This window comes from Polypterus senegalus, chromosome 1 (assembly GCF_016835505.1).
Source record: "Polypterus senegalus isolate Bchr_013 chromosome 1, ASM1683550v1, whole genome shotgun sequence".
NCBI lineage: Eukaryota > Metazoa > Chordata > Cladistia > Polypteriformes > Polypteridae > Polypterus > Polypterus senegalus.
This window is the reverse complement of record NC_053154.1, coordinates 326,153,805-326,167,956: the sequence shown is the minus strand read 5'-3', so window position 1 is coordinate 326,167,956 and position 14,152 is coordinate 326,153,805. Positions and strand designations below refer to the sequence as shown.

General features: G+C 37.3%; 1 protein-coding gene across 6 annotated transcripts in view; it reads right to left on the bottom strand.

The window, feature by feature from the left end:
- LOC120516032 (sorbin and SH3 domain-containing protein 1) overlaps nt 1-14,152 on the bottom strand; it is a 164,083-nt gene that overhangs the window by 37,789 nt on the left and 112,142 nt on the right. For 2 of the 6 annotated variants that reach the window (XM_039737462.1, XM_039737472.1), the window contains 4 exons: nt 10,270-10,506; nt 7,548-7,594; nt 4,457-4,571; nt 2-127 (listed from right to left, as the gene is read on the bottom strand). In XM_039737462.1, the coding sequence (XP_039593396.1) occupies nt 2-127; nt 4,457-4,571; nt 7,548-7,594; nt 10,270-10,506 (525 nt within the window). The remainder of the gene's footprint in view (nt 1; nt 128-4,456; nt 4,572-7,547; nt 7,595-10,269; nt 10,507-14,152) is intronic. The other 4 variants (XM_039737479.1, XM_039737495.1, XM_039737488.1 and 1 more) reach the window with 2 other exon arrangements.

The following is a 14,152-nucleotide window of genomic DNA, read 5'->3' as shown; positions in this document are numbered from 1 at the left end:
CCTTGCGGAAGGACATTTCTACAGGCGTGTCTCCAGTGAAGCTGAACTTAGCCATGGCTTCTCCATACTCCAGCACTTGTACTGGCGGAGTCTTCTTTGGTTGTGCTTTCTCAGTAGGTGGGAGCAGCTTTTGCATTAAACAAGAGAAGACAGAATGCAAAAAACATAATAATCACTCATATTTTAACAATAATATATTGATCTATCAACTTTGTATCAAATCAGTATTGTGTAATATATAATCCTCCTCCTTGGTGATACTCACTCTAAACTGTACTACGTACAGTACAACAAGTTTGCAATTACTAAGAAATCTTCCAAGATTATTGGCAACAGGTGATTGTAGACTGGGTTATGCAGTGGGTTGGGGTAAAGTGCGATCATGAGACAGGATGTCATAAGACTTGGCTTATCAGAAAACTGAGTAAACATATGAAACCAGTACAGGTGTAATACATTGTCAGGAAATTATGACAATACGTATCACATCACAGTAACCAAGTACAGTGGATGTTTCCCTGCCTCCCAATAGCATTGCTAAACAGAATTACACCCATAGAGATACCCCCATGATCAGCCTAGCCATATTTTTAAACCTACAATTAAAAAAAATCTGTAAAAAGAAAAAGTAGTTGTGACATGGAGACTTCCAGGAAAGAGTACATAGGAAAGTGATAAAAACAAAACCATAGAGAAGGCCATACTGTATGATCTGCAAGAAGTTTTGTCACTCCCCTAAAAATAAACCAGAGTAGAAAGAAATCTAATGATGTTGAGGTGCTACAGTGGATGGCTTCACACTTTGAGTGTCATGGGTATCTGCATGAGGCTCTCCACCAGTTTTTTTATTCCTTATTACAAAATTGTAGTAGGTGGACCTGTATGAGTGAGAGTAGGTATGTTCATGAGTGTGCTCTGACATAAACCAGAACCCTATTTAAGATTGACGCCAACCTAGTGTCCAAACACAAAACCATTTCAGAATTAAGGAACACTTGACATTGTCAACTTCACAAGACAACAAACAAATAAATGGAAAAAAAATTGCCTGATCTGCTATTGAATGTGTAACATTCCATGGACAATAAACTTTTGTGGGTGTCTGTGTTGTATTACACACTAAGGAGACATAAACTAGGAATTTCATGACAATAAACTTGACCTTGATAGTGGACAAAGGCTTCTCCTTTAGCCTCAGACAAACGAAGTGTTACCCAGCAACTCAGTTTAACTCATCTGCATCTCTCCTTCACAAAATATCATAAGTTGTAGGATCGAATGTCTGCTGTCTTGTGTTTTACATACCACAACAGATTTACAAAATGGAAAAAAATGACAGAGACTGCTGTAAATCATTTGTACATAACCAACTCTGTCTGAAAGCACATTATTTGCTCTCAAGAAAAGGAAACTGTGCTGGGAGGTATTCACTGAGTTATCTAAAACATCCTGCATTGCTCCTATTCTTCACCTAATGACCACAGACCAGTGGCACTTACATCTCACAACTGTTGACATTTGAGAGAATGGTCCTGGACTATATGAGTCCTCTTTTGGCAGACCACCTGGACCTAATGCAGTTTTTCTATTGGACAAAGAATGGAGTGGAGGATGCAATTATTTATCTGCTTCACAAAGCTCATTCTCACCTTGACAATACTGACAGCAGCATGAGGATTCTGTTTTTTATTTCTCTAGCACCTTCAAAACCATCCAGCCATCCCTGTTAAGGGATACACTCAAGATATGCAGGTGGATCAGGCCCATGTTGCCCTGGATAATGGACTATCTGTTTGGTAGACTGCAGTTTGTGAGACTTAATTACTGTGTTTTTGATACGAATATGAGGAACACTGGAACACCACAAGAAACAGTCTTGTCTCCTTTTCTCTACATTCTGTACACTTCAGACTACAAATATAACACAGATAAGGGGGATAAGAGAGAGTACAGGAGTCAGGTGGAGAAGTTGGTTTCTTGGCACAAAGAGAACTGTCTGCATCTTAACATCAGGAAAACCAATCAACTAGTTATTGACATTTGCTGCACCAAAGGCCTCTATGTCCAGTCTCTACTCAAGGAGAGGATGAAAATGTCAGTGTGGATGATGAACACATAATAGTCCGGTACCCAGTTAGTCTATCATCGAAAAAGCACTAGTAAATCAGGTAAATCAACCACAAATAATCTATTACATACTGTAGCACCTCTCTACACGTTATAAAATCTAAGGCACTTAAAACTGCAATACTATTGTTCATACTTCTACAACATGAATGCTGTTGTGTTATGAGGCTTGCTCAGGGTTGGACAAGTAGTCAGAGGTGATGATTAAACCATCAGTCTTGTGGTTAACAGGAGGAAAGTGCACAACTAGCTAAGTAACCAAATAACCAGTGACTTACCACCATTCAAACAGGAAAAACACTACTTTGTTATCTACAGAATCTAAGGTATTTGGCAACATGGTTGCTTCTGGGCTGTTGTGCTGGTGAATCCTTAAAAACATCTTCTGGCATATATGACACTGAACATCAAAGTGGCACTTGTTTTCAGTTCAACTCTGTGAAGTGGCGCTCTCCACTACACTGGCTATCTCTATGCATCAAAGTGCTTTTTTGTTCTTTGTCAGAAATAGATGACTATAAGCCTAAATGATATGTTAGAGTCCCTCAACACTAAACACATACAAACGTCAAATTACTAGTTTACAGTACAAAGCCCTAATCAAACATGTGGTATGTAAAGGGCTTAAAGCAGTGGTTTCTAAACTTTTTTTCTTGCAACCCAAATCTGCCTATTGCATGTCTTTGCAACCTGTAGTCACCATGGAACAGTGAATGATCATTGCACTGTTCCCTGAAAAATCTCCTGTTGCTGGGTCCCCTTGCAACCAGCAACCCAATGGTTTTCCGCAAACCATTCACGACCCTTTCTCATTCAGTTCATTTGTAATTTACAACTCTTTATATCATCACAATACATAGCCCCAGGAGCATTTTGTGTACATTGACAATTCCTTGATCTTATTCAAGCTCATGGTAAACAGCTTTGGTTAAACCAAGCATTACATAATAAGAAAAGAATTAAACGTTGAAATATCGAGAGCAGTAGTTTGCAATCCAAGTACTGAGGGACACTTGAGGCTGGAGGTTGTCATTCCAATCAATAAGTAATCTCAGTTTTAATTAGCCATTTGCTTTCTTGTTATATTCTGCATTTAGCAAATAGCAGTAATGAGATTAACATTCCTAAGAAATTTATTTAGAAGTAGCTATATTCTGGAGATAGAGTTAAAAAGTAAAGACTCTTTTATTGAATTTCTATTAATTCACCTTTTTCTATGAAAGTTTGCTCCTTATAACCGTATCCTAGCAATAAGAATTACAACAGCAGTGTAAGATTTTTTTTTTCACTTTAAATTAATGTTTAAATCATGAAATACAAATTCTTTTGGCAAAGTTACATCTGATTGCTTCAAAGAACAGCTGGACTTATTTGCACTGTAGATGATAATGGTGGCTACTGCATTTAGTTCCAAACTACATCTTTGACTGAAATGCAATTTTTATTCCGATGGTGTAACAGATTACTTCATTGTCCCAAGCAAAAGGGTGAAGACTTCGAGGTAAGCCTTGCCCAAACCCAGGTCCAATCACCAGCGCAGTGTGACTAGTCTACAAACATAAGTAACTAATTTGTGGCCAGGACAGTCCTGACAGTAATAGTGGAAGGCTGAGATACCACTCAATGACAAGAGCAGTAGACACCAGGCTAGATGTGAATGATGAAACACTTAGTACCAGAAATTTGAAAATTGGGTTTGCTATATTTGTGTAGCAGGCATCTATGTGTTACATAAAAGTAACTGAATGGTTTTTAAAGATTTTCATAATTGTCAACATTATAATTTTCAATCAACTTTTCCAGGTTATTTAAGCTGTTATTTCCTAACGATAAAGCTAGTGGGTCTGCCACTGAAGCAGCTGCAGCCTTTCTGCATTCACAATCATTTCCTCTCATGGTTATTGTTAATTGCCATTATTAAGGTACAATTAAGAAAGCAAAGCACACAGAAAAAGGTGAATTAACAGGAAAACAACAAAAGGCAGTCAAGAACTGGTTGGAGCCATCTTCAAGTTTTCTTGGTAAATTACTCATTTGTTTGCTCTTTTCTACATCACCTGGAGCTGTGTTGTAAAGTGTACATCAACATTAATTGAAATTGCATAGACACGCTTATTCAGTTTATTATCTGCAATGTTGTTTGTGAATTGTAGTCTTTTTTGAAAGATCTTATGGTCCTTTTTTATGTAATCTTGAAGAGTAACTGAGCTAGGGTCCATATGTACATTACATAAAGTAATGCTCTGACCCTACAAAAGTAATTATGTAGTTGATGTTTAGTTGTGCAATTACAGTCAGTAGAACATCCAAATAACATCTCATACCGTACCTCCACATATGTCCGAGGGAAGATCCCAACTCTTCCGTGGTGCTCCCCTTCGTACCAGTTCTGATCAATCTGTCTATAAATGTAGACTATGTCTCCTTTTTGAAAGGGCAACTCCCTAAATTAAAAAAAGACAGAAATTTACTTTAGAAATCTTGAAAGCTATATGAATAGAAAGAATATGCAGCACTGTCTAGAGTCAGGCACACAATAAACACATTAATGTAAGCGTGACTCACTGTTTAAGAATTTAAAGTTGATTGTAGGGGTTTGTTAATCAATACCAGCTAGTCAAACTGAAAAAAATTGCTAAATTAAATAACTATACATTAATTCAATTTAGAGAAAAGTTCCAGAATATGGTATTCCACAAACGTTTTTGCTATTTACTTGCCTTAAGTTATGTAGTGAGATTCTCCACCTACACACGTCCTCCTATTACACTTAAATACACAGTACTTACACCATGGATGTTCAGATTTTAGCCAGGATGCTAACCATTCGAATTAGTAAAAAGAAGCACCCATAAACATGCAGCACATGTGTGCAAGATTAAATACACAATTACTTAATACTACTCTAAATGGACTTTCATGGGTCTCTTTTTATATATCTCTGCACACCTTCAAGTATTCTTTTGTCTTTTTTGTAGTGTGGTGACCAGGACTGCACACAATACTGTAGATGTAGACTCGCAACTACATGATATATTTTGAGCATAACATCCCTTTGATTTATATTCAACAGTTTTTTGCAAAATAACCTAATATTCTATTAACTTTTTAACTGTTTCTGCACATTGCTTAGACAATGACAATTCTGCAAGTCCATAAACCTCTAAATCCTTTTCAGAGTTTCTTCGTGCAAGAGAGTGTTTCCTATTTTGTATTTATAATTATTGTTCTTTTTACCTATGTGTAACACTTTGCACTTTTCTACATTAAACGACATTTTCCAAATGTTCACCAAGTACTGAAGACTGTCCAGGTCTGTTTAAATTATTTTTACTGCCTCCTCAGTATCTGCTATCCTACCAATTTTAGAATGTCCAAATTTCACAAAGTTACTAACTATACCAGGTACTTCTGTAATTTTTATTATAATTACCATCATTTTACACGGTATAGAAATAAGATTTGTTGGTCTATCATTATGAGGTCTTCATTCTTGTAGATTGGAGTTACAGTTGCAACTTTCCAGTCATTTACTTCTCCCACCTGGAGTGATTGTTAAAATATGCTCAATAAAGATTTATAAATAATGTCTTTCATTTCTTTCTGCGTATTGGAAAAAAAAAACAGATCAAGGGGTTTTATTAGCCTTCAAAGTATTGAAGGTCTAAAGCATGTCTGACTCTGTAAACTCCGAAATTATTTTTACTTCTGCATGGGGCACTCCATGTATTTCGTCTTTCACAAATATTTGCGTAAAATATTTATTTACTTCATTATTTATTTGAGCTCTGTTTTGTATTTCTTATTGATGAATTGGAATAGCAGCTGGAAGAAATCTGCTACCATGCACACACTGCATATAGTAGACCTGCTATTTGTGGTTTTGATACTTGGTTTCCATTGGCAACAAATGCAAACCCAAAAATAACTGAAGAGAAATTCTGGAATAACTGATGGTAAAGAGTTTGAAGTTTGGCCAAGCAGCATGAGGAGAGACCTCAGTCACAATGCAGCCTCCTTCCTATGCATACTACTCTACTCCTTTTTCTCATTTGACTGTTTCCATGCTGAACTCTTCTGTGATTATTTGTTAGTCTCCAAATGCACGCAGTCACATCACCATCTTTTTCTGATCAGCCATGGATTCATATTCATTTTTAGAAATTAAACATTTTATGCCTGTTGGGAATACTCCCATTACAGTGAAAAAGCATGTGTTTCACTGATGGTCTTCGAGGCTGTGCTCGGCTCTTTGCTTATTTAAAATTCTGTAGAGAAAAAAAAATCCTAAGTAGCTACTTTCCTTGTTCAGTATGGGAACGGCCACATGCTAGATTTCCACCAAAAGCTGTGGATGGAGGTGGCATCCATTTTGCTTCATCCCTTTGCCGCTCTCAAGGAGATGAATTACATTTGTTCTTTGTCCTCCATCCATCCATCCATCCATCCATCCATCCATCATCTTCCGCTTAAGCAGAGAGGCCCAGACTTCCCTCTTCCCGGCCACTTCTTCCAGCTCTTCCGGGAGAATCCCAAGGCGTTCCCAGGCCAGCCGGGAGACACAGTCCTTCCAGCGTGTCCTGGGTTTTCCCCAGGGCCTCCTCCTGGTTGGACGTGCCTGGAACACCTCACCAGGGAGGCGTCCAGGAGGCATCCTGATCAGATGCCCGAGCCACCTCATCTGACCCCTCTCGATGCGGAGGAGCAGCGGCTCTACTCTGAGCCCCTCCCAGATGACTGAGCTTGTCATCCTATCTTTAAGGGAAAGCCCAGACACCTGCGGAGGAAACTCATTTCGCCGCTTGTACTCGCGATCTCGTTCTTTCGGTCACTACCCACAGCTCATGACCATAGGTGAGGGTAGGAACGTAGATCGACCGGTAAATTGAGAGCTTTGCCTTACGGCTCAGCTCTTTTTTCACCACGACAGACCGATGCAGAGCCTGCATCATTTGTTCTTTGTTTGGAATAGAATTTTAAAAAGTTTATATTGTAATAATGTTCACAAAAGGTTGCTAAATAATGTACTGGGTTGTCTTATTTTCATTTCCTAGTGATTCATCGGGTTACACCTTAAGGCTGCTTTGTATATCAAAGTAATTTAATACAACACACCAACATACATATTCTTTTGTTATGAAATTGTACACATTAGCATAATTGCTAAAAATGCACTGACAGTTATTATTGTTCCTTAATTTGATGAAAACATTTACCATTAACACATTTGCCTTTTCTGTCTGTGCTGGGGTATATCTACTCTTGTTATAATCTGTACAAGCTAAACTGGGAAACAGCAGCGATTTACCCATTGTGCTCTTATTCATTAAGCTTGCTGTCTTAAAAAAAGATGCATACATAAGTTGCATTTGTGTCTCTTGCCTCATTGCTGGAATTTTAGATTTAGCAGTTTTACTCACTTCAAAGTCTGTGCTTTAAAATCATATTGTGCCCTGGCAGGGGCCATCTATGAATGAAAAAAGAAAAAATAAATAATTCAGCAATTACTAAATAAACATAAACAAATGAAATAAACAGATCAGTTAACAGACACTTTACAGTTTGTACTGTGACATAAGGAGCGTGAGCAGAACAAACTCATTACACTCTAAATATTTTGCAAGCTTCAGGCAGGCACATATTGACGTTAAGGGCCTGAAACTGTTGCCAAGTAGTTTTTTCTGATCTCGCTCCCATTTACATGCGTCTTGTTATTTTCTGCCTCTCACACAGAAAACACAATGAAATTCACACTCATAGGCAAAATTTATTATCCACTTTTTCCTTTGTTTTAGAGAAAGAGCACTCACAGAACGTCATTAATACTTGCTGTGCAAATGAGAGTTAAACAAAATGAAAAGCTTAAAGCCGTGGAAGTTTTTAATGGAATTAATAAATAAATTACTTTGTTAAAAAAAACAAAGACAAGTCAGGTTCTGGTAAAATAGAAATTGCCATTTAAGTAATATATTCAATGTACTTTTCTTTTTCATTTTTTGTTTCTTAATTTTATATGAGGTATTAAGTGTAAGTGCTAGTATTTTAGAAAGTAACAAAAATTATTTAACTTCATTTTTCATGCTGTTGAGGAATGAGTTCAATAAACCAATTCTACTTGTCAGACAGCCATTACTAGTCAACCACAACAGTGAAAAGGTCCCCAATATGGCTAGCAAAACAGGTATAACATATACAGTACAACAATGTCACCATCAAAGCACAACAAGAAGACACATGAAAATTTCCTTGCTTGTGATTAAAATAACTAAAAACGAGTTACCACCTAAAGCTCAATTAAATCATGAGAAGCTTCCTTTAAAATAAATTTGTATCACACGAACTTATTTTCAAGACTGAATGGGGAAGCCGCAACATTGTGCTACAAGGAACTGTTCACCTTCATACAGTGCTAGCAAGTTAAAATATACAAGAGATGCTCACAAACTGTAATAGTTTAAAATAAGCTATTTATGGAGCTGGCAGACAGCATAACATTGGAGCTAATCACAAAAAGATATGTGTAGTGAATTGAGCAGTTTCTTTCAAACTCTGACTTCTGCAAAGTCAATCTGTTAGATCTATATAAATGTATAGTGTCCAGAGGGATGTTTATCACATGCAAAGTTAAGATAACAAGTACAAGGAAGAGAGAAAGAAACATCAAAACGACAATCACCTACAATCAAATAATAAAAAAAAAAAAATCACAAAGCCTGTCAGAAAAACTTTCATTTAAATAGGTGACCTCTCCATTTTTGCTATGTGTCTTAGTGCCCATGACATTTCATGACTTTTGCAGTGATTTTTGATCATTATCTTCGTTTACATAATCTTAGTGAGTCTTATAAGTTTATGGTGTGCTCCTTTGAGTTTCATTGTTCTTGTGCGATATCCCCAGCACTGCCATACAAACCACAGGGACAGCCGACAACCAATGAGTACAATACATACAATGCGAGCAAAAGGAAAGTAGGATGCAACAGTTAAAGACTAGACAGTTTCCAACACTGTCAATGAACTCTAGGAAAAAATGTACCTGGCCGAATGCATTTTCATTTTTATTGCCATGTGCTGATGTTAGGACCAGAATATAGCGTAAGTAAGATGAGTTTATGGCCTTGAGTCAAAACTACAGGCTCATATTGGTAGTGTGTATGTGTGGAGAAGGTTATTTACATCAGGCTTCTTAATACCAAAGAAAAGTAATTTAAATGCTACAATATAGCTCATCATTTTTGCTAATTATATGTACAGGTATAGCTTTATGGCCACTGTATAACCTTTAGAAACTGATAATGTTCCATGTCTAAAAAGCAATAATCTTGAGCTGAATCCATTAACAACATAGTCAGTGACTTCAGCTCAGTCTAATGGCCTGTACATTTCACATATCTCAATTCAATCACCTTTGGGATGAGGTGGGACAGAAGAGTCTCTGTATATACTGTATGTGTGGTCAAAATATCTGTAGGAATTCATTTATATTGTCAAGCCGGCATTTACCATAATCTCTAAGAAATGTTTCCAGCACCTTATTGAATGCTTTAAAGAATTCAGTCAGTTTTAAAGGCAAAAACAGGTTCTCTCTAAAAGTGCTTAATCATTTGTTTTAATATCTGGTTAATTTCTTTTAATACAGAAATTAGTTCATATTGTTTTAACACAGAAGATGAATAATTTATCTACAGTATAATTACAGTCTTTGTTGAAAAACAAACTGTTTATTATACAATGTGGTGTATAAATCACTGATACATTGTAAAAAAGCAAACAAAAAGTAAAGCTCAAATCACCTCTCTATATACAGTATATTTTCATAAGCTGGAAAGACTCATTCAAGGTGGATATTCCAACATTGAACAGAGCTTGCCCACACATCCATAGAGAAACAACACAATTTAAATGAAACATGAAATTGAATATGGCAGCAGCAACAAAAGACACATATAAGCAGCATTCTGTGTCTAAAATGTGGCTCAGGGGTTATGCCTCAGCGCATGCATCATGGTTTAGCCAATGAAAGTGCAGTCATGCTAATAAAAAGCAAGCATGTGGAGTCAATGGCGCCAAGGGTTAGTTTACAAGCGCATTCTACATACAGTGTGAACAACAGCAATGACTGCAGAGCAGATGTAGACCTACAGTGCAACACAGTGTGAGAGGCAAATCTTGCTTTGGGTCAAGCGGAGCATTGAGGTGACTGGAACAGACCTCGGACCCAGATTTCCTCTTATCTGCATCGTCAGTGTTAAGAAGATCTCCAAAACGATCATTAGTGATAAACTGATGATGTGTTAGAAAGAGTCCTGTATGCCTTCTAGATGCAATATCAGCTTCTTCTTGTTCACGCTTAAGCCTTCTCTGCTCCTCTAAAAGTTTCTGTTGTAAAAATTGCATAAAATGAATCACCCAAACAGAAACACCAGAAATACATTTTTGACAAAGAAAGTGCAGTTAAACAGGATCCAACAAGACAAAAAAAGGCCTGAAAAGAAACAAACATAACAAGAGAATTGGTAGCAAACAAGAAGTTGATTAGTGAGGTCTTTCGTACCTTGTGTCAATGCAGTTAGTTCTCAAGTCAATGAGAAAAGGAGAAAAGAATCAGAAATTATTTCCCCAATGAGCCATTTGTCATTAAAGTAACAGAAATAAATTAGACAGCAGAGTCAGAGAATAAGAATGTGCCAAAGGTTATTAAAAAAAACAAATAACATGCCACTGAAAGAAACTATGCCCCTTATGTGACATCAGGGAAAATAAAATTTGATAACATGGGGTGGGGGGGGAATTAAGAGTATTACAAAAAGATATCCAAGCAAATCACATGAAAAGCTGTGAACAGCAGCACATGAACAACACTCAAAGCATCATCCACTGTGAGAATGACCGAGGCTGCACCCCAAATGCTGATATGCACTGTCACTGCAAGTACACCTTGCGGCGGTCAGGACTCACAGATACTGCAGGAGTGTTTGTGTGCTGTGTGTCACTCAACTTGTCGTGTGAGTTGCTTCCACATCATCTTGTAATGTCTGCAAACTTTAAGCTCCAGATATTAAACCAGAAGCACTTTTGTAAGATAACACAAAACAATTTCATTTTTCCCCTCACACCAAACAATTATGTTTTATCACTTTTTTTCCTATCAAAAATAGTTTTTTTCTCCTTTTTTATTATTCCTTTTACTTAAGGAGTTTCGTAGAGAAAACAGGGCAAGTCTGATAACTAAACAATACAACTTGCATTTTCTAAACATTTACATCTTGCCTGAAGAAGGGGCCTGAGTTGCCTCGAAAGCTTGCATACTGTAATCTTTTTAGTTAGCCAATAAAAGGTGTCATTTTGCTTGGCTCTTCTCTACATTTATAATGGCTAACACGGTACAACACCCTAGTACTACTAAACATTTACATAATTTTAAACAATTTTGCAGGGCATTATTTTGCCTTTTCTTTAACACTGAAATGAAAAGAGCTTTCCCAGTAAAGATTGGGTTACATAATTGGGGCTTTTCTTTTATGCCTTGTGCTGAGCCTTGGGTCAGTCTCAGTTCTGTTGACTAGCAGGAGAAAGCAGAAAGGCTGGAGTACTCAGAGATCCCCTGTGTGTGATATGCCACAGCCTACTTGTTGTTTATTTATATTCCATAGTTGTGGCAGTGTGGCCTTCAGTGGCAAAGACATGGCCTCCTAAAAGGAATGAAGTTTAGTCATTCTGACATCCACAATGAAAATGAGGCACTATGCCGATGACTTCCCTGCTATATAATCAGCACAATGGTGCCCAAGTTTCTTTTTACATTCCTATGTTCTCATTCTTAACATTTCACCCTTGCCAGTTTTACTTTTGGTGAAGCCAATGTGTAGAAGCAGATAATCTCATTCCTCCCACCAGTTAATGTAAACTGCCTGAATGGTGTTGTGCTCTTTTAACGAACCTCCAAGACAATCACTTACAAAAGGCATCTTGGTTTACTTCACATTACAAAGAAGTACTGGCCTAAACCTCATCATGTCCAGTCTCATGTAAACCAGAATGTCCCATTGCTAGGCTCTATACACCTGAAAATGACATCAGATGTCTTTGCTTTGGTGTGGTTTCTGCAAATTCAACACAATAGCTTATCTTTTGGGCTAGGTTTATGCTTGAAGCCTAATCAAAAGTGTAATGAGTGGATACTAGTGTCAAAATGTGCCAGAATAAATATCTGCTGTTGGGGCTTTTACTTACTTCCTCCCAGGTGATACCGTCCATATGTGACTGTCACTTGTTTTATGTTTATTTGTGTATGGCATAAAATGATTCTTAAAATTATGAGCAGCAGGGTGATTGTACCTACTATTCAGCATCATCATGGTGGAAATATTCAATTCACTCGAATCTTTCCAATTTAACCCAAGGTGCAGAATGTTGAAAGGCTCAAGGAGACATACAACCAGACCACTGCTGCTCTGCAATGCTATAAAGAATAGCAAATAATGCCCATGGCAAGAGGGAGTCAAAGGAAACAGTCCTGTTAAGCTTCATGAGATGTTTTATTAAAGCTGGGATATGACATAAAGTTCGGTACAGTATATAGTGGATGGATAGATCCACAAACAAAGGGACAGAGTGAACAGCTTGTGCTTCCTCTCCAGTGCCAGTAAAAAGAGGTTCGGCAAAAGTTCACAAAAATATATACTGGTGTCATTTAGTAGATGTCAAGAAAATGTGTCTACAATCATTAAAGAGATGAAATATAAAACAAGCACTTCTGTGAATATACTAGGTCAATAACTGAGCATAAAGCAGGAAGCCCCTTGTTCTAATCTCCCTGTATTCTTGTGAGCTTATATCCAAAAAGACAAGAAATGTGCTCTTCAAAACTTCATTCAACAGCAGATATAAATCAGATTATAAAAATACCAAAAATTAATCTTATATTTCATGACAGGATAATTTCTTTTTAACTATCTCCATCCCTCCACCACCATATTCAACTTTCTAATATTTACTCAGTGTAGCGTGCTAACTTTTTTTTTCCCCTGAGGAGAAATGCTTTAAAAACAGAGCAATTCCTTAAGAATCAATGCTGTGATAAACAAACACACAGGTCTTTTTCCACTATTGTGCAGAACGGCATGTGCACCAATATCATCTTGTTTTCCAAAACCTTTGAGTCACATTCATGTGGATGGCCAATGGCTGCACAATGCCTTGTGCTGTTTTCGCAAGGTGCAGTAGACAACGGGACACTTCCACAATCCTCTCCTATCTTTTTAATATCTGGTGATATTGTTTTGAGAAATGTCCTTTCCTAATGCATCCTACAATATCGAGGCACAATGAAGCTTTTCAGATGAACTTTTGTACTCTGCAATAGTAGCAGGTTTAGTTCATGGGATTTCTTTACTGTAAAAGCTGGCAGTTCCGTTGTGTTGACTCTGTGCAGCACTTTCTCATTTTAATGAATATTCAGGTCACAATACAGAAATCTTTTGCAGACTATGTACAAGAGATGCAGTTTGCACTGATTTTCCCTGATTTGTCTGTGCATACTTCTAAATGCAAAACCGAAGTGAACACGTTGCCAGATATGTGATTTGCCATTTGTGAGTGTCCACTTTCAACTCACTTTCTCTATTTACTCTGCTGTGGCTGACACTACTACTAATATATCACAAATATATTGGTATGAGCGAAGGAAAATGAACTCTGCCAGCTAGCATGCACAGATGTGAATGACCCATACAAGGCAAAAAGGTATTTGCACAACAGAAGAAAAAGATCAACATCAAAAGAAACTGAATAATTATGAAATTGCCACAAGAACTACAATACAGCATTGCAGGGGGAATGTCCTTCTGTTGTTTTACAGTGCCCCAAACCTACAGTAGCCTGTAAATAAGCCATGGCATTTTCTGGAAGTGCAAGAGAGAACATTTCTATCAATAAAGAACTTGCAAACTGAATATTATGCGCACTGTAAGGATTCTTAACATAACAGCTGAGAAATCTAACAGTGAAAACACTTGGCAGTTCT